Source organism: Oncorhynchus gorbuscha, linkage group LG15 (genome assembly GCF_021184085.1).
Source record: "Oncorhynchus gorbuscha isolate QuinsamMale2020 ecotype Even-year linkage group LG15, OgorEven_v1.0, whole genome shotgun sequence".
NCBI classification, from domain to species: domain Eukaryota; kingdom Metazoa; phylum Chordata; class Actinopteri; order Salmoniformes; family Salmonidae; genus Oncorhynchus; species Oncorhynchus gorbuscha.
This window is the reverse complement of record NC_060187.1, coordinates 50,891,724-50,918,855: the sequence shown is the minus strand read 5'-3', so window position 1 is coordinate 50,918,855 and position 27,132 is coordinate 50,891,724. Positions and strand designations below refer to the sequence as shown.

General features: G+C 42.2%; 1 protein-coding gene across 2 annotated transcripts in view; it reads left to right on the top strand.

Moving 5' to 3' along the window:
* The first annotated feature begins 373 nt into the window (after positions 1-373).
* LOC123997464 (nuclear receptor subfamily 5 group A member 2) overlaps positions 374-27,132 on the top strand; it is a 99,675-nt gene continuing 72,916 nt past the window's right edge. Inside the window, exons 1-5 of one of the 2 annotated variants that reach the window (XM_046301735.1) lie at positions 374-712; positions 10,437-10,568; positions 13,160-13,278; positions 15,571-15,712; positions 20,487-21,166. In XM_046301735.1, coding sequence (XP_046157691.1) covers positions 646-712; positions 10,437-10,568; positions 13,160-13,278; positions 15,571-15,712; positions 20,487-21,166 — 1,140 coding nt within the window. In that variant the 5' untranslated portion in view covers positions 374-645. The remainder of the gene's footprint in view (positions 713-10,436; positions 10,569-13,159; positions 13,279-15,570; positions 15,713-20,486; positions 21,167-27,132) is intronic. The other variant, XM_046301736.1, reaches the window with a different exon arrangement.

Genomic DNA, 27,132 nt, shown 5'->3' with positions numbered 1-27,132 from the left:
AACTAATGTGGGGGGGAATTAGTTCTTAGTTCAAAGTTTCTCTCTCTCTCTCTCTCTCTCTCTCTCTCTCTCTCTCTCTCTCTCTCTCTCTCTCTCTCTCTCTCTGTCTCTCTCTCTCGTTAATCATTCCAACAAAGATCTGCCAGTGACCCCATATCTGTGTCACTTTATAACCAGCCCTTATCAACCACCTGACCACCCCAGGACCAATCCCAGCCCACAGTTTGAATACTGTTGATTAGTGCTTCAGAGATAGGATGCCGCTCTAGTTTAACACAGGTCACTACATGGATTGGATGGGGGGTGGGGGAGGCAGGCTATTTGTGTGTGCATATAAGGGGGATGTTTGAAAGTGGGGAGGGAGGGAGGGAGAGCGAGAGGGAGAGAGAGGGAGAGAGAGGGAGAGAGAGGGAGAGGGAGAGAGAGCGAGAAGGAGGGAGAGAGGTTCACCAGGGCGAGTTCACTTGACTTCAGAGCAAGTGGACACTAACTTTTTTAAATCTTTTTAACCCTTAAAGTCTCAGCCCTCTTCATTGCTCTGATTGTCCCAATTAATTCTCACAGAATGAAAGAGGTTACGAGTGTCGATCACTGTTGTTAGGAGTTAGATGTTTACTCTCTGGAGCTGTGGATTGGGACTCTAGCATGTCTTCTTCCAGCCCTGAGAGTGAGAGCGACCAGTGCAACTCTACAGAGGACCTGACTGGTGCAGGTGAGTAGGGACTAATGTGTTGTAACATGGCTCCGTGTGCAGTGTATGGTGCAGTGTGCCATGTTTCAAGAGGCCCCTCTATACCTCATTTCTTTATTAGACTTTCTTATTAGACTTTTGATGTTTCCATGAATACAGTGTTAACTTGCTTATTTTCTCAATTAACCTTTTGATTGTCCATTTTGATTTGCGTTGTTGAATAACAGCCATGACATTTTCCCTCTTAGGCTTATACTTATGTATATGTACTGTTGTACTGTGTACTTATGTACTGTTCTTTTTTTGCTACAAAAACACAATGCAAATGTTCACACAATGTAATGCCACATTTTTATATGCATAAAATAGTCATTTGTGTTAAAGGTAAGGAATGTCAATTTCAGGAACTGAATTTAGCAGATGTTGCAAATGAGGTAGCTTCAACGTGTGGTCTCGATTGCAACAAGTCTGGGCATCATCATCGATAGGCTACAGCTTGCATTTGTTTCAGGAAAATATCAGTGAAGATGATGAGCTTTTCAACATTGATTAGTATTCAAAGTTTAGATTTTAAAAGTAAATAATTGGTGCATTCTAATCATAAACATAACAGGCAAACGCATTCCAGCAATCTGACTGAAACGAGTTGCCCAACACTTTACAGTCAAAGTGTTATACGAGGCTATTGTGTTTTACAACTTTGCTCTGACAATTTGATGTGCTTGTAGACGTACAAGTGTTCGGTTTAAATGTTAATTCTCTAGATGAAATAATTGCCTTATCCTCGGAAATTATCAAGACTTTAAATTATATGGTAATTTGGGGTATTATCAACCGTAAAATACTCTGAAACGTTTTACTGCAGCTTACTGTAAATTAATGGTGCAATGTGGGAAAATGTTGTAGGCAGGGAAATAATTGCTGTATTTCGAATAGTACTGTAATTCCACCCCACAATAATACAGTATCATTCTGTATCTTTGCAGTGCCAAAAACCTTTTGACCACTAGCGGGTGCATGGTATTGTTGTTTCTGGCTCATTAACATACCAATTTACCAATTTAGCTCCTATATGGTTATAGTGCCCCATCAATTTGTATAGGGGACAGATTGGAGTGGCAGCAAGACTTGAACCTTAAATGGTTGAGCAGTTTGCCATGTCCTTGTCGTCTATTTTACCATGTAGATGCTGCCAAGCTTTGGAAGCCTTTGTTAAGGCCTCTAGAATTGCAAGTGATATAAAACATCAAATATACATTAACATACTGTAATGTGTGAACACTTTACCTAGAAGCCAACCTGCTTGCACCAATCCTTTGTAATTACAGTAACATACTATGAAATGTATCTATTCATTAATTCGTCACATTTCTTTTTAAAAGTATAATCCAGTCAATGTTATGGTATTGTACTGTGTCATTACACAGTACTTGCTTTGATACCGTATTTATATTACAGTAGGTGTACTGTAATATGAAATACAGAATGTTGCTTGCAATCAAGCGTCCTGTAAGCTACTGTCAAATTCAGTAGCTGTGTGTGTGTGTATGTGTGTATGTGTTTCACAAATTACCTTTCACCCACCTGGTACACAAAACAATCACCTGAGGGCAAGACAGTTATTTACAATTAAAATATTACATTACATTTCATAACACTTTACCCAATACATTTACTATGTTCCCTTAGGCCACTACTCCACTATCACATATTTACAATACAACATCCATGTGTAGAGTCTTATCAGGTGTATATGTGTCTGTGCCTGTGTGTGTGTCTCTTCACAGTCCCTGCTGTTCCATAAGGTGTATTTTAAATCTTACCATGATATCATGATAGCCCTCAAGGAACTTCACTGGACTCTACGCAAACTGGAAACCATATATATATATCCGTAGGCTGCATTTATTGTAGCTGGGGATAAAAAAAAGAAGCTAATTTGAGAACAAGGCTGCCTAAATTCTATCAGCATATTGATTGTGGCACTCATGCTGGCAATACACTGGATCACTGCAATTCTAACTTCCGGGATGCATACAAGGCCCTCCCCCGCCCGGGAAAATCTGACCACGACTCCATTTTGCTCCTGCCGTCCCATAGGCAGAAAGTCAAACAGGATGTACCCGTGACAAGAACTATTCACCGCTGGTCTGACCAATCGGAATCAATTAAATTCAAGATTGTTTTGATCATGCGGACTGGGACATGTTCCGCGGAACCTCAGAGAATAATATCGATTTATATGCTGAATAGGTGAGTGGGTGACTATTAAAACCTACCATAACCTGAAACCTTGGACAGATGGTGGCATTCGCACAAAACTAAGAGTGGGTACCACCGCATTTAACCATGGAAAGATGACTGGGAATATGGCTGAAAAAATACTGTGTAGTTATTCCCTCTGCAAGGCAATCAAACAAGTGAAATATCGGTATAGGGACAAAGTGGAGTTGCAATTCAACGGCTCAGACACGAGACATATGTGGCAGGGTCTACAGGCATTCACGGACTACAAAAAGAAAGCCAGCCACGTCACAGACACCGAGGTCTTCCTTCCGGACAAACTAAACACCATCTTTGCCCGCTTTCAGGAAAATACGGTGCCACTGACACGGCCCACTACCAAGGACTGTGGGCTCTCCCTCTCCTTCTCTGTGGCCGACGTGAGTAAGACATTTAAACTTGTTAACCCTCGCAAGGCTGCCGGCCCAGACAACATCCCTAGACGCGTCTAGCATGCGCAGACCAGCTGGCTGGTGTATTTACGAACATATTCAATCTCTCCCTATCCCAGTCTACTGTCCCCACATACTTCGAGATGGCCACTTTGTTCCATTGTTCCTGTACCCAAGAAGGCAAAGGTAACAGAACTAAATGACTATCGCCCCGTAGCACTCACTTCTGTCATCATGAAGTGCTTTGAGAGACTAGTCAAGGATCATACCACTTCCACCTTTACCTGCCACCCACTTCAATTTGCATACCGCCCCAATAGGTCCACAGACAATGCAATCGCCATCACACTGCCCTATCCCATCTGGACAAGAGGAATACCTATGTACGAATGCTGTTCATTGACTACAGTTCAGCATTCAACACCATACTACCCTCCAAGCTCATCATTGGGTCCTGGAATTCCCGACGGGCCGCCCCCCAGGTGGTGAAGGTAGGAAACAACATCTCCACTTCGCTGACCTTCAACACTAGGGCCCCACAAGGGTGCGTGCTCAGCTCCCTCCTGTACTCCCTGTTCACCCATGACTGCGTGGCCATGTACACCTCCAACTCAATCATCAAGTTTGCAGACGACACAACAGTGCTACGCTTGATCACCAACAACTACGAGACCGCCTATAGGGAGGAGGTGACGGCACACAGAGTGTGGTGTCAGGAAAACAACCTCTCACTCAATGTCAACAAAACAAAACATTCCACCTTCTCCACGGCTGTCCAGTCGATGTGGATAGGGGGGTGCTCCATCTGCTGTTTCCTGAAGTCCAGAATCATCTCCTTTTAAGTTCTGCAGCATACATATCACAGACAAACTGAAATGGTCCACCCACACAGACAGTGTGGTGAAGAAGCCGCAACAGCGTCTCTTCAACCTAAGGAGGCTGAAGAAATTTGGCTTGTCACCTTAAACACTCACAAACTTTTACAGATGCACAATTGAGAGCATCCTGTCAGGCTGTATCTCCGCCTGGTAAGGAAACTGCACCGCTCACAACCGCAGGACTCTCCAGAGGGTGGAGCGGTCTGCACAATGCATCACCGGGAGCAAACTACCTGCACTCCAGGACACCTGCAGCACCCGTTGTCCCAGGAAGGCCAAGAAGATCATCAAGGGCAACAATCACCTAAGCCACTGCTGTTCACCCCGCTACCATCCAGAAGGTGAGGTCAGTACAGGTGCATAAAAGCTGGGAACGAGATACTGAAAAAGAGCTTCTATCTCAAAAGCCATGAGACTGTTAAACACCTGCCCCTAGCACAGAGAGGCTGCTGCCTACATACAAACTTGAAATCATTGGGCACTTTAATAAATAGATCACTAGTCACTTTAATTATGCCACTTTAATAATGTTTACATATCTTGCATTACTCATCCCATATGTATATACTGTATTTTTATAACATCTATTGCATCTTGCCTATGCCACTCAGTCGTCCCTCGTCCATATATTTACATGTATTCTACCGTTCAAAAGTTTGTGGTCACAGAAATGTCCTTGTTTTTGAAAGAAAAACACTTTTTTTGTTCATTAAAATAACGTCAAATTGATCAGAAATACAGTGCAGACATTGTTAAGTTGTAAATGACTATTGTAGCTGAATGCCTCACAAGTCCTCAACTGGCAGCTTCATTAAATAGTACCCGCAAAACACCAGTCTCAACGTCAACAGTGGAGAGGCAACTCCGGGATGCTAGCCTTTTAGACACTCTAATGTCCTCTTGCTCAATTGTTCCTCCGGGGCCACCCACTCCTCTTTCTATTCTGGTTAAAGCCAGTTTGCGATGTTCTGTGAAGGGAGTAGTACACAGCTTTGTACGAGATCTTCAGTTTCTTGGCAATTTCTCGCATGGAATAGCCTTCATTTCTCAGAACAAGAATAGACTGACGAGTTTCAGAAGAGTTTCTTTGTTTCTAGCCATTTTGAGCCTGTAATCGAACCGACAAATGCTGATGCTCCAGATACTCAACTCGTCTAAAGAAGGCCAATTGTATTGCTTCTTTAATCAGGACTACAGTTTTCAGCTGTGCTAACATAATTGCAAAAGGGTTTTCTAATGACCAATTATCCTTTTAAAATGATAAACTTGGATTAGCTAACACAGTGTGTCAATGGAACACAGGAGTGATGGTTGCTGATAATGGGTCTCTCTATGCCTATGTAGATATTCCATTAAAAATCTGCTGTTTCCAGCTACAATAGTCATTTACAACATTAACAATGTCTACACTGTATTTCTGATCAATTGTATGTTATTTTAATAGACAAAAAATGCACTTTTCTTTCAAAACAAGGACATTTCTATGTGACCCCAAACTTTTGAACGGTAGTGTTAGATTACTTGTTAGATATTACTGCACTGTCGGAACTAGAAGCACAAGCATTTCGCTACACTCACAATAACATCTGCTAACCATGTGTATGAGACCAATAAAATGTATTTTATTTTATTTGAAATAGAATTCCATGTACCCATGGCTCTATGTAGTACTGTGCATCTTCCATAGTCTGTTCTGGACTTTAAGATTGTGAAGAGACCTCTGGTGGCATCTCTTGTGGGAGATGCATGGGTGTCCGAGCCTTGTGCTAGTAGTTTAAACAGACACCTCGGTGCATTCAGCATGTCAACACTTCTTACAAAAACAAGCAGTGATGAAGTCAATCTCTCCTCCACTTTGAGCCATGAGAGATTAACATGCATATTATTAACGTTAGCTCTCCATGTATATTTAAGGGCCAGCCATGCTGTTCTGTTCTGAGCCAATTGTAATTTTCCAATGTCCCTCTTTGGCACCTGACCACACGACTGAACAGTAGTCCAGGTGCAACAGAACTAGAGCCTGTAGGAACTGCCTTGTTGATAGTGAGTGTTGTGTGGATGTCTTAAGGTGAATGCACCAATTTGTAAGTCGCTCTGGATAAGAGCGTCTGCTAAATGACTTAAATGTAAATGTAAAAAGGCAGTGCAGCATTTTATTATGTTCAAACTTCTCCCCATCTTAGCTACTGTAGCATCAACCTGTTTTTACCATGACAGTTTAAAATCCAGGGTTACTCCAAGCAGTGTGTGTGTGTGTGTGTGTGTGTGTGTGTGTGTGTGTGTGTGTGTGTGTGTGTGTGTGTGTGTGTGTGTGTGTGTGTGTGTGTGTGTGTGTGTGTGTGTGTGTGTGTACAGCGTGCCTTAGGACCTCTAAGATACAGTGTGTCTCGAGTTGACCTTTGATATGTAATATTTGGTTCTAGGACCGGCTGTGCATAATTTTTCAATAAGACTGAATTATGTTGGTTTCCGCAGAGCCAAACCTTAAAATAAAAATGTGTGTGTGTGTGTGTGTGTGTGTGTGTGTGTGTGTGTGTGTGTGTGTGTGTGTGTGTGTGTGTGTGTGTGTGTGTGTGTGTGTGTGTGTGTGTGTGTGTGTGTGTGTGTGTGTGTGTGTGTGTGTGTGTGTGTGTGTGTGTGTGTGTGTGTGTGTGTGTGTGTGTGTGTGCATACATGCGTGTGGAAATACCCTCATGTCTTATTTGCCTATCATAACACACACAAATCCTGATTTTCCCTTTGTGGTTTTAATTCAATGGTCCATGTCGCTAATGTTGCCTCTCCTCGTTATGCCTACACTTTAAACCGCAAGTCATCCTAAGTTAAGTTGAACTCAGCAGTAGCCGTGTGTGGGTAAAATCACTGGGGAAGCCAAGCCAGGGGAAAAAAGCCATATTACAACCTATGTGTTGTGATAATTGTGTTGTTTGCTCTATAACCGGTTAGTTCATATGCCTTGGCACCGTGATATATAAGCCTAGAGCCGAGGCAATAAGAAGACACAGTGGCAAAGTAAATTCAAACAAACCTTTGTTTCATCACAAAACCGGAGAGCAACATCTGTCCTGCGAAGTCCACAAAACATATTGCATGTAACAAACAGTTACATAACATCAAGCTCTGACAAAGGCCATGAGGCTGATACGTAAAGCTTATGAAAGAGCAGTGATACTATCAAGAGCAGTGTGCGGGTTCCTTCTTTTTTCTCAACATAATCTAATCAACTATGCTTAGTCTAATACATTGACAACTAAAATATACCAAAAAAACGATATAATCTAATCAATATAAGCTAAATATGATGTGGCTTTCCATTGTACTTATTTCCGTGTGTGTGCATGCATGCGCGCAAGTAGAAAAAACATAGTTGACTCACCCTACTTGTAGAGAAACGTCAATGCCATCCTCCTCTTTCATGTTGCCTAAACAGGTCTATGACTCTGTCAGATACGCTTTTAGTTTTTGTTGTTCTACCTGACTAAAATCCTTCATCACTAGCCTAACTTCCTTTCGTGGGCAATGATGAACCAGGCCAGCTAGTTAACATTAGCCTAACGTTACTACATCTAGCTACATGTTGAACTTCCATACTCTCAAGCCAGGTGCACAATGTATGCATTTATGGTTGGATCAGAATAGCCTTTATAATCATTGGCCAGTACGGAGAAGTCCACAAGTCCAAATCCCTATTTCCATCCATGGCTAATTTAGGAAAGGGATGATTTTAGCTAGCTATCTAGCCACCGGAAGACAATGACACAACAAGATGCAACAATTCAAGTTTTCTGTCAATGACATTTGGCTTCTAATGAAATGTGATTGGTGTGAAGCCAAATTCAAACGGGCTTCCCTTGACACTTTGTTTTGGTGCACCAGGACTATTCACAGCTGAGATCACTCAGTTTAGCTCAACCTTGATTGCTTATTATTTTATACTTTTTGTATCAAGGGAGGCCAAGTGCTCACTGGCTTCCCTCACATTCAATGCTATGGGCGGCAACAATGTCATTCTCTTTTTAGCCAGACAGTATAGATGGGTTACACATACGGAGACAAATGGGCGCTGTAAAATATAAATTAAAAGATAAATGATTTTGTATGTTTATTTATTTATTAAAAATGTGTGTGGGGGGTATGGCTTCCCTTGGCATTCATGAATACATGCCACTGGAACTAATTCAATGAAAAGTAAGTATTACAGTAACAAAATGAGAAGTCACATCAACTTACTCTTGCAAGTTGTAACAGTAGAATGCATAAGGTGCAATTTTGAAATTGGGTAGTGCATAATCAGTTTTCCTCATCATGCCAGTCATTGCATATTTTAGAGAGCTATTTATATACTGAATAAAAATATAAAAGCAACATGCAACAATTTCAAGATTTTACTGAGTTACAGTTCATATAAGGAAATCAGTCAATTGAAATAAATCAATTATGCCCTAATCTATGGATTTCCCATGACTGGGCAGGGTGCAGCCATGGGTGGACCTGGGAGAACATAGGCCCACCCACTGGGGAGCCAGGCCCAGTCAATCAGAATTAGTTTTCACCCACAAAAGGGCTTAATTACAGACAGAAATACTCCGTTTCATCATCTGTCCGGGTGGCTAGTCTCAAGACATCCTGCAGGTGAAGAAGCTGGATGTGGAGGTCCTGGGCTGGCATGGTTATGCGTGGTCTGTGGTATTTAGTCCGGTTGGGTGTACTGCCATATTCTCTCAAATTAAATTGGAGGCGGCTTATGGTAGATAAATTAACATTCAATTGTCTGGCAACAGTTTTGGTGGACATTTCTGCAGTCAGCATGCCAATTGCACACTCCTGCAAAACTTGAGACAACTGTGGCATTGTGTTGTGTAACAAAACTGCACATTTTAGAGTGTCCTTTATTGTCACTCTACAATTGGGGTTTAGAGTGTAGGCTTACATGAATTGATATTTCCCGTCCTGTATTGATTTCTGTAAATATTAAGGAGAGAAATTAGATAATTTATACAAGTAATTGAGAACGTTTGGTAGCCTATTTAAAAAACGCAAATACATTTCGCCTTTAGCAATATAGCATATTATAACTTTGCTACTTTTTAAAATGCAAATATTTTGCCAAAGACATGGCAATATGTTTTGGGATATTAGCCTAAAACAAGGAACATTTGGGTCAAATGTATGGTTTTGTCACAATTGCATCGGATGGATATAGACAATATTTTAGAATTCATACATCCAAGCGTAAAACGAACATGGCATTAGGTTTCAGTAAAATGGCACGTTTGCGCGCAAAGTTTCCCCGTAATTTATCGGCTACCTGTTCCTTATGAAAACCCAAATTAGAACGAATAACTCGTTAATATTAATATACCGTTATATCGCTAATATTATCATACCATACCTCATTGTGTAGGCTATTTGTCTACCGCTCCTCTGTGTCTAAGCTCGTTTCATTTTAACATTCACCTTCGTTTATTTCCGTGTTATCCCACTGCTTTTATTAAGTCCATCATAAACTGTATAAACAGCTGTGATTTAGACAGTGTGTGGAAAACCGGTTAGAAGTGATGTTGCCTATCTCCGCATGCGATTGGAGCTAACGGTGTGATGTCAGAGTCCATGAGCCCCTGATTGGCGCGAGGCAGCAGTGTCAGTGTGGAGTAAACAAAGCAGCAAGGATAGGACTGAACTTCACATCCCACTACATCACAGATAGACCGAGTCCAACCTTACGCGAAGGAGGGGCCGGCGTGACAGTCTTTGCTATCCAGCCCGAAAGTTCCTTACAGTTCGCTAACTACACTTTCAAGACACTGGTCAAAAAAGACGTGGAAAGGCCAGCGTATAGATAGATGTATCGTTGCCCGGGTAGATTTGTTATTTCCATCACAGACAGAGCTAGAGAGAGAGAGAACTGGAAATCAGTGCGCTCTACTCCTCAACTTCGCGGCGAAACCATGCTCATATTCCAGGTTCAGCGGCATTGATCCGTATTGCAATTTACGCAAGAGCGCTATTCAGAATTAATTTACATTGGGCTCGCTGTTGCAGGCTACCCACTGGGTATGTAGCCTAGACATATAATGTCAGTTTAACCCGAGACGGCTGCAGTTGAGACACACAGTGAGCGCGCGAGATTTGGGAAGTCACTTTTCTCTGGTGTGTGTGTGAGAGAACCTGTGGTGACCCTCTCCCGTCCAGGTGGTCCACCGGACGGAGCTGAGTCTCCCGCTCAGCCCAGCGGAGCTGTCATGCTGCCCAAAGCCGACACGGAATCTTTGGGACTCGTTCGATCGCATGGAGAACAGGGGCACATGCAAAGGAATATGCAAGGTAAGAGATTGAGATCGATGTACGCAATATTGTAGACCGCATGTCCCTTGTGCCTTATCACAATCGCAAGTCGTGTCATTTGTGTACAATACCAGGCGAAAGACCTGGCAGTGTTAGACAGAATAAGACAACAAACTCGTCTTGCCTCTCGCGCTTGCCTCTCTCATAGTTCACGTATTTGCTGATCATGCATTGTGCAACAATATCAGGGTGTATGCAGGGACCGTCAAGATGTTGCACTTGCGAATTCACCCTACCCAAATTCGATCCGAAGTATCAGCGTTGCTGTCACCGACTTTCTTCAAATAGTGCATGCAGAATTATTGTTTTGTGCACTCTATGAATTGATTAAAATCCCAATACTCACTGTCAGATATCATTCGGTTTAATTCATTGTTTTTTATTCTGACATATTAAGAAATTACACGCCACAATGTATATATCATATAGCCAACGTTATCTGATGGTATTTTACTAGGCTAATGAGTAAACCACCCGAAAGCTCACCGTTATCTACAATTTGTGTAATATGCATGATCTGATTCACCAGCAGTTGTTGAATCCTGAAAAATTGGAATTCCCCAAATGTCACTAACTCTGGGCTATTATCTTTTAAACCTCGATTTCAGTACCATGCAAAATGATGTCAGTGATATTAAAATAACTTTTATTCTGGATAAAATATTTTAGTTAACGTCACGTTTCTGTCAAAAGGCAAAAGTTGATATAAAAAAGGGTGATACATGTAGAATCTTTACTCCAGAATGCAAATGCGAGCGTGCAAATCATATAGTCTAGTCTTTGTGTCAGAGTAGCAATAGTCCTAAAACAAAACAAAAATTCGGACAAAAGTAGGCCTATGTAATGATTGAAAAATACCCAGTTGAGTAAGATACATTTTACTTGGATATATTTTTGTTTAGTTTACAAACTATCACCTATAACCCGTTGTGGCAATTTAGTTTTGGTGTTATTTCTCACAATTCAAGACTAGTGCTTGCTTTAATTTCCCAAAGTTTAATAAGATATGGAAATAAAATAACTAAAATTCTCATCGAAAAAAAACTTATCTGCAGGCCTATCGAATTAATATGTGTAAATCCCTTTCATTTTGCCAATTGCACATTTACATTTGATTTAAAATCAAGTCTCATGTGGCTTTTTTAAAAATTTTAACACCTGATAAAGGAACACCAACCTCAAGGAATAAAGGGCTAGAATTTCTTTGGGACATTCTGTTTCATTTTGCACGGGTTGTTTCTCTGTGTGAGTGCACAAGCAAATGCCTCTCTCCAATTCATTTAAACATATATTTTAAAAATCTACATTTTAACTGGATATAGTTTTGAGGCTGCACGTGCTTAAGAGACCATAAATAAGATTCGATAGCTTAGGTGATATCCGTAGGTTACAGAAAAGCTGTCTGAACTTGGCAAAAATCCAAACGGCTCAGAGTTCGCATCCAACTTGGGCTATCCATGGGTTCTGCTCTCCTGTCATCAAAATACGAGGCCTGACACTTTCCTATCGAAGGGATTTTTCGTGCAGGCAGATATGTTTGTAATATAGTAAGTAATAGGCTACATTATCAGTTAACTGTATTAAAAGTTTGTTTGATAGTGCACTGCAGAACTTTCAAAACACAAGAGGACTTGTTGCCGATTTCAACTTACTATTCAAACGCTGCGAGATCAAAGGGTCAATGGAGAAAGAAATCGGCAGGCACAGGCAGAAAGATGCAATTGCAATTGAAAGTTAGCCTACATTATTTTATATAGAGTCTAATTTCAGGAAATAATTAGCCAGTTTTCTTGTCCGCTCTGGAATTCATTGGGATTTTTCTGTTTGATGTTTGCCACTTTTTATAAGAACAATAAAACATTTTGTAACCATTGTAAATGTCAGTTCAGCAGTTTGCTTAGTACTGTCATATATCCTCTCATCAATGCAACTATTGCCTTTCGGCATTCATGCCTGTAAAATGTGGGCTAAAGCAGTGGTTTATGGAAAGTCAATACAAATGTAGGCCTACACATACAGGCTACAGCAGATAGGAGCAATAGCGATTTAATGAGCGCATTTGTAAGTTCAATTTCAGAATCAGTTTTGTATTTTTATTTCGCCTGTTAGAGCGAAAGGTTACACTGTATGTCTTCATTTGTCTGTGGGCGGTAACATTTTCTCCTCGAATCCCTTACTCTATTTTACCATTTCCCGGATGAATTCACAACTTAAAATCATGAATATTTATGAAGCTCAGTTTCATATGTTTGCCCTGTCTGCGACTGGCGAGCAAGAGTGAGTGCTGCAAAGAGGGATACAGAGGTATATTTTCTTTCAGCTCCATCAAATAACATTATTCCTTCAAAAATGATAGTTTTGTGAAATGCCCTTTTTTTGTTTAAAAGCTTTAAAATACAAATAAATATTATATTTAACATTTTATGGATGTCCAACAAATATCACATAACCTAAGCTCATTGTGAAGTTATTCAGATGTATACGTTAAAGATGACTGCATTAGGCAGAGATGGTCTTTCAAACGAAACAGTCTTCTTTGTGTGCTCATGTGTGTATGTTATCTATTGCAGCCCCCCACTATAAAATGATGGACTACTCGTATGACGAAGACTTGGATGAGATGTGTCCGGTTTGTGGCGACAAGGTTTCTGGATACCACTATGGGCTGCTCACCTGCGAAAGCTGCAAGGTTTGTTCTTGTTTTTTTCTCTACCCTTTCGTCAGATTGTCCATCTGTGCTTCTCTTGAACATAGTCTATAAGCAGCTAACTCCTACATTTGTTTGTCCTATGAAGTTTCAAGTAGCCTATTTTAGTCGTATTTTCTAAAATGCTCATCTCTAATGTCAATTTGTGTATAGCTAGCCGTTCTGTGTATGCGGTACATATTTCTGCCTATGCTGGCATCATTTAAAACATGAGCTGTTACATGTTTTCTTTGAGGATACCTTCAATAGCAACATTGCTTAAAATGAGATCTCAAATGAGTGTTTTCAGCGAAATCATCTTGTTTTTGTGATAAACTGTGGCAAATGTCTACCGGCACAGTTCTAAATGGGATCTGTCTGTGTTTTAGGAACATATTTGGGGTGTCATTTTTTTGTACTGTGTAGCTTCAACGGAAGCTGTGTGTTTTGGACTGGAAAAAGATTGGGTTTGGAGCGTTTTTATCGTTTCTCGCCAGTCTACCACACTGCCGTGGGTCTGAGAAGGGTGATATCAGGACTCATGTCTAAACGCACACAAAGTAATACAGTGTTAGTCTACTTTAAACCTATACAGACACACATGCGCACATACACACATACATAGGCACATGCAAGCGGACACAAACATGCACACACTCAGGCAAGCAGGATGCATGCACGCTCACACATTCACTGACTTGAAAATGTGTGAAATACTGTACATTTTAACTGGTCTGCGTTAGGCTCTTCCCATATTCTCATAACCGCTGTTAGACACAGAAGCTGTGGGAAAAGTCTAGATTTGGATAAAGACACAGATACAGGGGGGGGGGGGCGTAATTACGTTGATGCATGTTTGTCTGGCCGAAGTCAGTAGACTGTCTGTCCACTGTGTCTAGTTTCGAGTCTAGTGCGGTTTTATTTTCATGTCACGAGCCTGCATCGCGATTGTACATTAAATCTATGTTTGGAATTTGGTGAAATATTGATCATTTTACTTTTAAATGGGCAGGTTTAGGGGATTCTCCTGCTGGTATGGATTGGGAATACGTTAATACCTTTTCCCCATTAGATTTTTCCTGCTGCTTCTGAAAATGAATTCAATGGTGCAGGTAGAACGGTGTAATCCCGGAACTGTAAATTATGGATATAATTTATTGGATTTTTTACTCTAACACTCATATTTTTAAATAATTAAATTGAGAGATAGATAGAGGAGATTTTACAAGTCAATTCTGAAGTCTTCATAGAGCCGTGTAAGTGTGAATACCAATGTATATATGGCTGGAATTGCAACAGGTTGCTTCATGAAAATACTGAACACCTATTTGATGATGTTACTCATAATATTGTATTAACACTCTGTTAAAACTCACAATGAGAACAGAAGTATATTCTATACTTTTCATCAAACACTAATTCAACTATAAGTAACATAGGAATCGTATTCATGCATCCGTCTCATCACTTACCCAAAGTACATATTTATGTATGAGGAAAATTATGACTTTCATGTGAGTAAAAATTCAGCATTAGCACTGAAAAGTACTAGGGTGATGTTAGTATGTTAATTGCATAAGAATAAGAATTATTATGTGTTATACCAAGTAGGCTATATCAGATTTGGGGTTTGCTGCTTTGTTAGGGTTTTAAGCTTTCTTCAGTGTAAACATATGATATCAACATGTTCATTATTCAGTTCAGTTTAATCCAGTACCAGACATTGAACACTGAAGCCCATTTATCATATCATTGTCATGAACAGGAGCTGGTATCAATAGATCTGTTATCTGTGTGTCTGTTTGGGATCATTTATTTGTATTTATGGCTGCAATTATGTGTATACATAGTCCGTTTATCAAGTACATTTTTTTTGTGTGAATATAGTTTGGTAGTTTGTTTTTTCTGTGCCTCCATTCTGTGATTCTGTGAGTCCTAGTGTTCACATCACTGTGTTTATGCCTGTGATTGCTTCCCATTATATGCCTGTGTGTGTGTGTGTGTGTGTGTGTGTGTGTGTGTGTGTGTGTGTGTGTGTGTGTGTGTGTGTGTGTGTGTGTGTGTGTGTGTGTGTGTGTGTGTGTGTGTGTGTGTGTGTGTGTGTGTGTGTGTGTGTGTGTGTGTGTGTGTGTGTGTGTGTGTGTGTGTGTGTGTGTGTGTGTGTGTGTGTGTGTGTGTGTGTGTGTGTGTGTGTGTGTGTGTGTGCGGCACGCTCTAGTATGTGTGTGTGTGAATAGGGCAATTACAAACGTTGGGGTCATAAGTGTTGACATCTTAGTTCTTGCCTTTCCACAGGGCTTCTTCAAGCGCACTGTTCAGAACAACAAGCGGTACACATGTATAGAGAACCAGAGCTGCGCCATCGACAAGACACAAAGAAAACGCTGCCCTTACTGCCGCTTCCAGAAGTGCCTTACCGTCGGCATGAAGCTGGAAGGTAAGGACAGCTCTTATTAATGAGATTATGAAACAGTAAGACAAGGTCATAGTATAGTTAGGATCAGGGTTTGATGGTGAATGACAGACTTGTGTTCAAGTAGTATTTGTTTCTCTTTCAAAAAGTTGAGGACTTTGATCGAATCATGCAGAGTGTCAAATGTTTGGGTTTTGCACTTTTGGGACTACTCCATCGGTTCCATTGCGCCAGGCGAGTTCAGTCGCACCCAGCTAAAGTATTTGAAAGAAAACAAATACAATTTGAGCTCAGAGTTTGGTGCACAGACCACACTTCTTGGAGTGGGAATTTAGCATGGGCAATCAGTAAAGATGTGGAAATTCTCCAGTCCACTATCTTTGATCTCCATAGAGTTAATTTGAACGCTACGGCCATATTCAAACAAAATTGTTACGTGGAAGTTTTGGGGCAAAGGAAAAACAAACATGTTTGAATTGGTATCACCTAAGGTTTTCAAAGGTTTCTACTGTTGTTGTGTAGACATAGGTTGATGTAGAAGTTGCCCTAAACCACAGATCAAGGATGAGATACTCCTACCCCAATCCTAATGTTTACCAGGTTAGGATTAGGGGGATGAACAAATATCTGACCCTGTATCAATGATGAGGGCCAAATTCAACCTACTCTGTAGAAATAATCCAAACATGTCCTGCAGGTACACAGAGGGGCGAGAAGTGAAAGGCAACATTGGCTTGATTTACCCCTGACACTCATATCTACTGGGCCCTCAGTCTTTAGCCTAAACCTTTCCTCGTTGAACCACAATCTTCATAAAACCATCCCATATTCATGTATACTTTTAAGCGTTTTTTAAGATAACAGTTCTTTTTTTGGAGTCTTTTCCTCTTAGCCCGCAGGAGTGTGGTTTTAATTACTATTAATTGTGAATGGCCGCGGGGCAGAATTTCCACGCCTGTCATTTTACAGCTTACTACGACGTGATTTGTTTTCATATGCCAGCAGCTGGGCGGAGGGGCCCTGCAGCGCTCTGTCTACTTCAGCCCAGGGGCAGAGCCAGGCAGGCGGGTGGACAGGCAGGGAGGCAGTGTGGAGAGTTGCCACAACCTGTAAAGAGCACCGAGCTAGAATCCTGATCTTCCAGACACAGCTTTCCAGTAAACACATAAATATATTATAAATATATTCAGACGCACCAAAAAAAGGTGTTTACAGCTAGACCCTTCATAGTCCTTCATTTTGGGCTGATTTTTTAAAAGAAAAAATGGTTGAATTGCAGTTAAATCTATTTTTAAAGGTAGGATAATTTTGGGGTTTGTTTTGCTTGTCGGAAGTTGTTCCTGTCTACCGATAAGTCAATAGACCTAGTCAATATCCAGTACAGTGTTGGGCTGGGGCTGTAAATAATGGTGGAAATACAGGCAGTCATATCTGAGTGACACAGACAGTATCCTGAGTCTGACATGTCTGCCATAGAGAGATTCAGTCCCTGTTATCTGGACTGATAAAAGCATGACGACGCCTATCTATCCTGGAGGAAAAGGAGTCATTATGCCGCCGTGAGATATCCTTTTGTTGTGTATTTATGCCCATGATAAATAGTTTACCTTTGGCCTAATGTGCAGTCGGGGCTCATGATCTGATTTCAGATTCACTTTTCCTGTTGTTGTGTCTTTCCTGTTGAGTGTGAATGAGCAATGTACAGATTCCACTCTTCTTTTCCCTTGAAAAGGTGCATTGGCACTGGTATTTTAACATTGATGAGTGTTAATATGAGTTAACATTTTTGAGTGTTAAAACATGTTTTAAAACATATTAGTGTTAAAATGTACCATACTTACTAATATCCGTAATTAATCTAATTTGGATAATTTACTTTGTTAAGTATGGTGGGAATTCTTTATTCCTGTTTTATTGCCCAAAGCTAAATTGTCAGTAAATAGCTACGGTCATCCAAGAGCCTAGCAAGATGCCTGTCCCAGGTATAGAGTAGGATTCAACCACCCGCACAATGCAATGCATGCACTACTAGCACACTGCTGATAAAATCTCATGCTTCTAGGCCTAAAAAAAACATATATTTATTTAAGCATATACTTTATAGTAAGTACTATTCAGTCATTTAAACAAAACATATTATCCCCTTTAGATTCTCACTGTAACATGCAATATCGTTGTTAAGGAAAAACATCACTTTTTTCCCCCGCAGTGCAGGTTTGATTGAACCCCTGCCCGAATCCTAATATTTCCACACAGATAAACGGAATTGTCTCCTGTGTGTTTGTGTTTTCCCTCCGTCCACCTTTTTTTATCCTCCCTTTCTCCCTGCCCTGTCTTGTTTCCCTTTCTACCTGCCGAAGAAACGGAAGCCAGACTCCTGTCCCATTACTTATGCATAGGTATCATAGGTATTCATGTGTGTGCGTGGGGTAGCGCACATCCAGAGTGGGAACCGGGCAGACATGACAAACAGGGTGTCAGAACCTGGCCAGGGGAGCCATTAATATGCTGCTGCCCGACAGGGATCCTCACCTACGCTCACTTAATATTCCTGTATATTAAACACTCATAAATCAGACCATAAGCAGAGCCCTTTGTGCCGTGGCGGGCCGGGCCCGGGATGGAGTGTAGAGTGTGTGTCTGTGTGTTTGTACCTAAGCCCCAGCCTTATACTACAGTCCTACAGTCTAAACTTATACCACAGCCCCATCCTTGTACTTCAGCTCCTGCCTTATACAGTACAGTATTCTCCCCAGTATCAAACCCCAATCCCAACCTCAGCTAGTCCTAACCCCCAATCCCCCAGCTAAAGCCCCATCCTCTCCCAAACTCCATCCCAGATTAATCTGTACAACATGCATGTAAATAACCTTGTTTAATTAGACACAAGGAGGGTGAAAGGGAGAAAAAAAAACTGCTATCAAAAATGCTCCAGTATTCATGATGTGAGTCCCAGGTTCAGACCTAATTGTGTTTTCCCCAAACGGGCCGACTATTAATTTTCAGCTCATTAATTACCCTGTTGCTCTGAGTCATTAATAGTTAAAGGCGCTACAATAATGTATAATGGATACACGGGATCCACGTTCCAAATGTTTTCCTTTATAGTGCACTACTTTTGACCAGGGCCCATATATACAGTACATATTTGTTTTGTGTGTGTCACTTAACCAGTGGCAGGCTCTTCTTCTTAGGTGCCAGTGTCTACGGACCCTATGTGCTTGACCTTACCTCTCTCTCTTATCAGTGCTGCATCAGTGTGTGATACCCTCTGTACTGTGTGTCTGCGGCCCCTGTGCTCTCGCCTCTAAGCCCCTCATGTCCCCTTTCTCAGATCACCGCCACTGTGACAGACACTGCTGTGACAGAGACCATTAAAACTACTCCCAAGGCAGCTGTTGGTCCAGCCCCCTTCTAATCACTTTATGTATTTCAATACCTACTCCCTACTAGAGATATTAGATATTAGTGGCCCGAGTGCCCAACGGTGTGTCCGCCCTGACCCAGTATTGTAGGGATGGAACGGGGGTGGGCGGATGGGGGGTGAATGGTGTGGTCCCGCCTGGTTCACTCTCCCACCGAGTTCAGCGTAGCCAGTCTGCTGCCTGCTCCACTCCACCACAGCTTGGGCATAAGAGATAAATAATTAACCATAAATAATTAACAGGGGGGCACCCGAGAGAGAGAGGCATAGAGACAGTCTCCCCCCTTGGCATGCATGGTGCAGATCATACATGGTCCGCCGTGCACCATGGAGACAGTCTCATTCATTAGCCTGAATGAAGCTGTGATCCTCGGAATCTTGGGATCATTCGGGATTCTGCTGGGGTTTTCATATGATGTTTTGGGATCATTAGGAAATGTACCATTTTTGTCATGTTTGTACTCTGGTTTGATTTTCAGTGTTAACACTTTTCAGTGTTTTGAGTTAGGGTAGTTCTTAGTGTTAACACTTTTCAGTGTTTTGAATGAGTGTCATTTTCAGTGCTAACACTTTCCAGTGTTTTCAGTGAGGGTAAATCATTTTCAGTGCAAACACTTTTCAGTGTTTTGAACAAGATTAAATAATTTTCAGTGTTAACACTTTTCAGTGTTTTGAATAAGTGTAGGCATAAATAATGTTGATGTTGTCACTCTTCTCATTTGGACTGATGCTTGGAGAAATTACTAACAGCCTTGTTGTCTGGTATGTATCAGGATTACATAGGTTCATAAAAGTTATTGTTTCAGTAACTAGTGTTTACAACCTGTCAAGCTGAGTGATAAAGCGTGCCATGCTTGTGAAAGGTAACACGTTATGACAACGCTGTATTTCCCTGCTCTGAGACATCCGAGTTCTCCAGTGCAAAGGTCAACACAAAGTTTAGTAGTTGTTAATCGTTTTTTCCCCCTTCTATGCATGACCTATAAGATGAAACGGGAGCTCTGTGTTAAATGGCCATTGTAGACATCTCTATGATCCATCAATGCTAATAGTTTGGTGTGGGTTCTTGTTATGAACACATGACTGACATTTGCTCAGAGGTCACAAACTCCTGGCTCATGAGCTGCCTATTTGTGGCCCGCGGATTGGAGGTTTCAGAACACTGGCTTAAGTAGACTCCAATGACTTTTTATTTGATCAGTTTATCAATATTGCTAATATCTTTTTCTCTCCTTCCCCCTTCAATATCCGCCAAGAGAATGTGTTCCTCGTCACCTTACCTGCTAAAATAAATGGAAACACATATGGATGTTATCATGTCACTAACGTCCTCTTCTCCTGTCCTTCCTCTCCTGTCTTGTCTGTCTCCGTCAGCTGTTAGGGCGGACCGCATGCGTGGCGGCCGCAACAAGTTTGGCCCCATGTACAAGCGCGACCGGGCGCTCAAGCAGCAGAAAAAGGCACTGATCCGTGCCAACGGCCTGAAGATAGAGGCCATGACCCAGGTGATGCAGGCGGTGCCCACCGACCTCACCATCTCCTCGGCTATCCAGAACATCCACCAGGCAGCTTCCAAGGGCCTGCCGCTCAGCCACCACGGTCACCCGCACCACGCCGCCCTGCCCCACACAGACTACGACCGCAGCCCCTTCGTCACGTCACCCATAAGCATGGCCATGCCCCCCCATGCCGGTTCCCTCCAGGGCTACCAGGCAGCCTACGGCCACTTCCAGAGCACCCGCACCATCAAGTCCGAGTACCCGGACCCGTACACCAGCTCGCCCGAGTCCATCATGGGATACAACCCGTATATGGACGCGTACCAGACGGGTTCGCCGCCCAGCTTCCCTCACCTCATAGTGGAGCTGCTGAAGTGCGAGCCTGACGAGCCCCAGGTGCAGGCCAAGATCCTGACCTATCTGCAGCAGGAGCAGGCCAGCCGGGGGAAACACGAGAAACTCAACACATTCGGCCTAATGTGCAAGATGGCCGACCAGACACTGTTCTCCATCGTGGAGTGGGCCCGGAGCAGCATCTTCTTCCGCGAGCTCAAGGTACGTGGGAACACTACACACAGACACCAGTACATTGGTTTTCTATATTTTCACAATGTTTCACATACAGCATTTCTAGTGGTTGCTAAACTACTGATGATATGAATTAAATTAGATATGTTGGTTAGCTAACTACAATATACAACAAGTCATGCATATTACACATATCAAACTCGGTCATATACACGTATTATATCTTGATATATTTTCTGATCAATAGACAATAGGATCGTTATACCTACCCTATTTGTGTGGCCTTGCATAATGCATCCTGCGTTTTGTCCAAACGTTCAATGTTTCAAGCCAATGTTTTTATCCAAAATTGACAGTTTACACACACACACACACACACCCCTGTGATCTCACTCCTCGTCAAACCCACCCTAATATTTTATCTTCACCCGCCTTTAATCTTTCCCTTTTATGTGTCTGCTCGACACTAATGCAATGTGTACGAGGCTGAGAGGGAAGGCTGCGGTGTAGCTTTAGCCGTCTATCTCTCATCCTGATCAAAATTCAGTAGCCTGCCCTATTTACACACTGTGACACATTTCGGGTATGGGTTAGGAAAACTTTGACTGGCCGCCTTCAGGCTCTTTTAATTCAAAGCAGCAAGATCCCCTGCTCTTGGTTTGGATTTGAATTTTGGATTTGATGTGCCCTTTTTCCCTGTATCATTTTTTGAGATCCAAGTAGGCAGGGACTGTATGAAAATATTGAATTAGAAAAATAAAATATGGTCACAGGCCCACAAATGCATGCATCATCACAGTGGCAGAGGTAAATGGAAAATACAGTCTATTAATTACTGTTACTATTACTATTAATGATAATGCATTTCATTAATGAATGAATTAGGATATTGATATTCTCACCCGATCAACCCATTTAGTAGTAATGCATGCCTAATTGAAGTATTTACATTTCATTGATGTGTTATCGAACTCTGTTTCCGAAAGCCCTGCTTTCAGTGAGGATACTGCAGCAGACAGTTTTCCTGGCCAGTTTAAAGCCAAAGTCAAGTTTGGTTGACATACTTTGTCGTGTTTTGTCAACCAATCACTAACAGCTGCTTACCAAAACAACCCTAGATGGCCAACGACGAGTCTTCCTGTAAAAAACTGATTATTCCAAACATTTTCAGTCCCTGAGAGGAACGGGAAATGTTTCCAAGCGTGGTTTCGTTTGCTCCGAGGTCTATTCGTTCAGTAGAGAAGGTTAATATGCGGAGAGCAACATGAAAAAGCTCTGATGAGTCTGTGTGGATCACCTGTTTTTCTTTAATTCTCTTTCTCTGCCCCCTCTCTTATCTCACTCTTTTGTCTGTTTACTCCGTAGCCAAAGGCATGACTGCATATTCATGTACTAGGGCCCCCATTACAGTCCTCTGAATTTTTAGGGGAGGGAAATAGAAATGTAATATTCAACACAATCCAATTCTGTATTAGGGGCAAGAGCTCTCGAAAACACATGTTGACATTTATCACGCGGCCATTCCCTATTGACATTTTCTGTATTTGAATTAGCATAAAATAAAAATGTTTTATTGTACAGTACTTCACTGAGTATATGGACTGGAGAGTTGGGCGTGGTTGTACATGTTTTTTTGTTGTTGCCCATTTAAGCCGCTGAATGATCATTGTGCAGTGTGTGGAGCAGCATACCTCTCTAAACTCTCCATTAGAATTCAATTACCTATATCCACTTGTAGATGTCGCCCCTCGTTCACTTCAGAATGAAATATCATTATGTCCAAGCTAATGACTGTCCATATTACTCATGGACTTAATTGGAACAGAGCCTCAGGTGTTTTAAAATGGTGGAGAACGACCCGCGGTAAATTTGGGGGCTAATTCCTGCACCAATATTCCTGTGTCCACCGCCCCTTCTGTAGTGGTACGGGGACACGCGGTAGCAGGCGGGGTCACGGAGGGGCGGGGTGAGGGGTTAATTCACTGATTCGCTGAAGTTACTGAATAATTAGGGGGTGCGTTTTTTTACGCTACCTCATCTAGCTACTCGAGTTTATACTAAAGGCGCTTGCCTAGCAGGGCTGAAAAATAGTGTGCTAGCAGGCAGGCACTAACAGCTTTCCCTGTACGCTAGACCCCACCCCCTCTTGTTTGTAATTAGCAGATAGTTGTACAGCTATTGTTGAGCAGAAAACTTAGTGTTGGTGATGAGAGAAAAGCCCTGTTGTAAGCCCTGCACTGTTTCCACAAGTGCTGGCAAATTGGAGCACTGCTAAGCTAAGGCAGCTACTGATACAGTACACAGAGAGGCTTTGTGGGATGTTGTCCCCCTGCATTTTGGCCTTTTCAACACGCTGAACCACACATGCTGCGGTAGGAAGATAAATGTCTAAATTTACTTGTACTGTATGTACTGTGTTTGCATACTCATTCAATGATTTAAAAGTGGTGTTTTCAGACAGATTTTCAAGTGATTTGACTCAATCTGTGATCGTCAGTGTCCGAATCATAAAATGTGTGTATGCGTGTGTCCATGTGCATTTCTGCACTTCACCAAATCTCAGAGAGACATTCAAATACTACTTACTACTGGTGACCTCTGTAGACCTACATCTAATATATAAATAATTTCAAAATGAGGACAGAGAGCGGGCGATAAACACAGGAAATACTCATGGAATAAAAGCTGGTCTGAGACCCCGGCTCCGAGGGCACTATAAATACCCCTCCATCTACAGGCCCCTATTATTAGCTTGGTAAGAACAAAATAATTGATATGGTAATGGAGCCGAGTGGCGAGAAGCTTCTGCCAAAAGTGTTTAAAGATTTATTTTCCATAAGTTGGAACTGGTTACAGGAGTCATAAATATTTAGCCATTAGATATCACTGAAGAGAGGAGCCCCATTGTGTTGCTCTGCAGCTGAGCAGCCAGAGAAGAAAGACACTTGGCCAAGAATCGTTTCACAATTCTCACACCTTTGGATTGGATCTTTAACTGTACTTTTATGTATCTTTTTTTGGTTCCAGCCCTACCTACCTCAGTCTTAACTCGTTTCACATTTGGACTTTTTTTAAGCCAGGTGTCCTGGTTTGGTTATTACTGTAATAAATGGTAATATGAGGGGGGGGGGTTATGGAGTTTTGGGAGGGGTGTCTTTTTGCATGTGAGTGTCCTTTTGATTGCAAGTGTGCATGTGTGTGTGTGTGCTTGTGAGTGTGTGTGTGTGTTTTAGGTGTACCGTCCCTCCCCATTATTGCTGGGCTCACTCTGGGCACAGAGGGAAACAGATGTGTGGCTCAGTGTGGCTAGATGTCACTGAGGGGGTGGCACCGCAGGGTTGGCATGTGTCTGTGGGACTCCTCCCATAGCCTGGCAAGCCTTTATGCCAGGCACCATTTAATAAGCACCCAATCACACCAACCTGTGGAATGTAATGGTAATAAATTACTAATTGACATGTTTACATTTCATCAACGTTTTATCAACCTCTTTCTCCGAGGGCATAATTTCTAGTGGGGTCGTTATTGGGATTGTTATTGATGCCCCTTCTAGACCAGATCTGAGTTGGTTGACACACACACACACACACACACACACACACACACACACACACACACACACACACACACACACACACACACACACACACACACACACACACACACACACACACACACACACACACACACACACACACACACACACACACACACACACACACACACACACACACACACACACACAAAGTGCAGTCCCTCCGCCTTAAGAGATTTTTCCAACCAATCATTACCCAGACTATTAGTGTGTCTCTTCTTGCCATTGGGTTCACAAGTACGATCAGACTTACTCATGCTGCGTGTGTGTGCGCGCGTGTGCATGTGTGGTGCATGTGTGCATGCATGCGTTTGTCTGTCTCTGTGTGTGTGTGTGTGTTTACTCTATGTGTGGCTTTGTAAATGTGTTTCTGTGTGTATGTCAGTTTGTCTGTGTCTGTATGTGCATGCATGTGTGTGTGTGTCAGATTGTCTGTATGTGCATGAGTGTGTGTGTGTGTGTCATTAGCCGCTCTGCCCATGAGCTGAGGAATGATTCATACCGGGGTCCATGGAGAGAACCACCTCGGCTTCTGGGCCTCTCCACCATTGTTCCAGGGATAGGATGCGTGAGCCGCGCTTTTCCTCTAGCTTCCACCAACACAATGGGACCGAATTAAGTCTCCAATTGTGGTTATTGATTCATCTGTTTCTATTATGTTGCTATTATTCCTCCCTGCTTCTAGTTTTGTTTTTATCCTCTGATACTTTATAACCCCACTATTATTACTCTATTATTCCACCACAGAATAATTGTGTTGTGACAAGGCAACTTACTTGTTTATTCTGCAGTTAAAATGGACCCGACACGCGCACATGCACGTACACACAAACACACACACGCACTGTAACATAACAAGTAGATTTAGTCCGTCAACCTGATAAAACTCAACCGGGTAAAGCCCATGATGCTTTGACATGTGGCGGCAATATTTATTTTAGTCCTTTCACGGTTGTTCTGGGACAGCTTGGGCTTTGGGGTTTCTCTCCTCCGAGGTAATGACGATGACAATACCAGACCTGCCATTAAGTGAGGGGGGGACTGTATTAGGGCCTTGTTTCTGGGCCCATACCCAGCTGTGCTGGCCAGGTCCTTATTGGATTAGCAGCTGGAGATGACAGGAGAGGACAGGAGAGGAGAGGTGGGGGGGGGGGGGGGGGTCGAAGGAGAGGAGAGCGGAGGAGAGGGGTGGAGAGGAAAGTATAGGATCGGAGAGCAGAGAAGCCTCAGTCTGCCTCTTGACTTCACTGCTTGTCTTTGACTTAAATGCTTCATTCAGTCAAACACATATTGCAGTTTTAACAATATTACGTAGACATATTATTTTATGTGGTTGAATTAAATTGTTAAATGGTTTTGTGTTGGGTACTGGAGATATACCTAAATGATCTCTCCAATTAATTTAGTCAACTGGGCACAGATGTCATTTCAACGTCTAGTTTTGCTGTTCCTTACATTTTTTGTGAATACATCTTTACTCACTGGTTGATTGAATCAATGATGATTCCAAGTTATAAACAATTCAAATCTTGTCTTTGTTTCACTCAACTTTTAATCTAAATCCAATGACATGGTGACATGTTTTGTTGATTTCATGTTGAATTCACGTTAGTTGACTCTAAGCTATGTAAGGCCTATGAAAGAAGAAAGATAGAATCGCAAAAAAAAACATTTCTCCAATTGAAAAATATAGATCAGCAATGGAATTATTTACAGTGCTTACTCCGTGTACTGCCATTCATACGTCCCTCTATAGTCTATAGGGCGTAGATGTGTGTGTGTATGTGCAGTGTGTTTGTGTACATGCATTTTTTATAGCGTGTACGTCAGTCAATCTCTCAGGACGACAGTCAGAATCCCAGGGGTTTTATAACGTACCTGAATATTCTCAATTTATAGATTTATCTGAGTGTATAATGTACTGATCTGATGCTTTCCCACACAGCCGCATAATTTCACCGGCCATACATATTACATGAATTTACTTTTGTGAAATTGCAGCCTTTTTTCTACAACCTCCCTGCATTCGACCCCTCCTCTCTCCCCTCCCACTGCAACCTCTCTCTGAGCGATCCAATTTTAAGGTGCTGGCGGGACACACACACCCTGATTGTGTTTTTTTACGCCCCATAACCGGGGGAAATTAATAAGGCGTTTTAGGCGTGATCTGTGAACTCGAGGGGTGAAAGGCGGGATGGAGGTGAAGGGGGGTCGGATTTATATCTACACCCCCTCACCCACGCCACCCCACTGCCATCCCCAAGCCATACTTCCCACCCCCCACTCTCCCTCTCGTCGCGCTCTTGTCACTGAGGTCAGCTCTGACAAACTGCGTGCGCGCCGCTGGCGTCCCAGCTGGCAGAGATTTGTAACTGTGGCCCTGGTCCATTGCATTTGA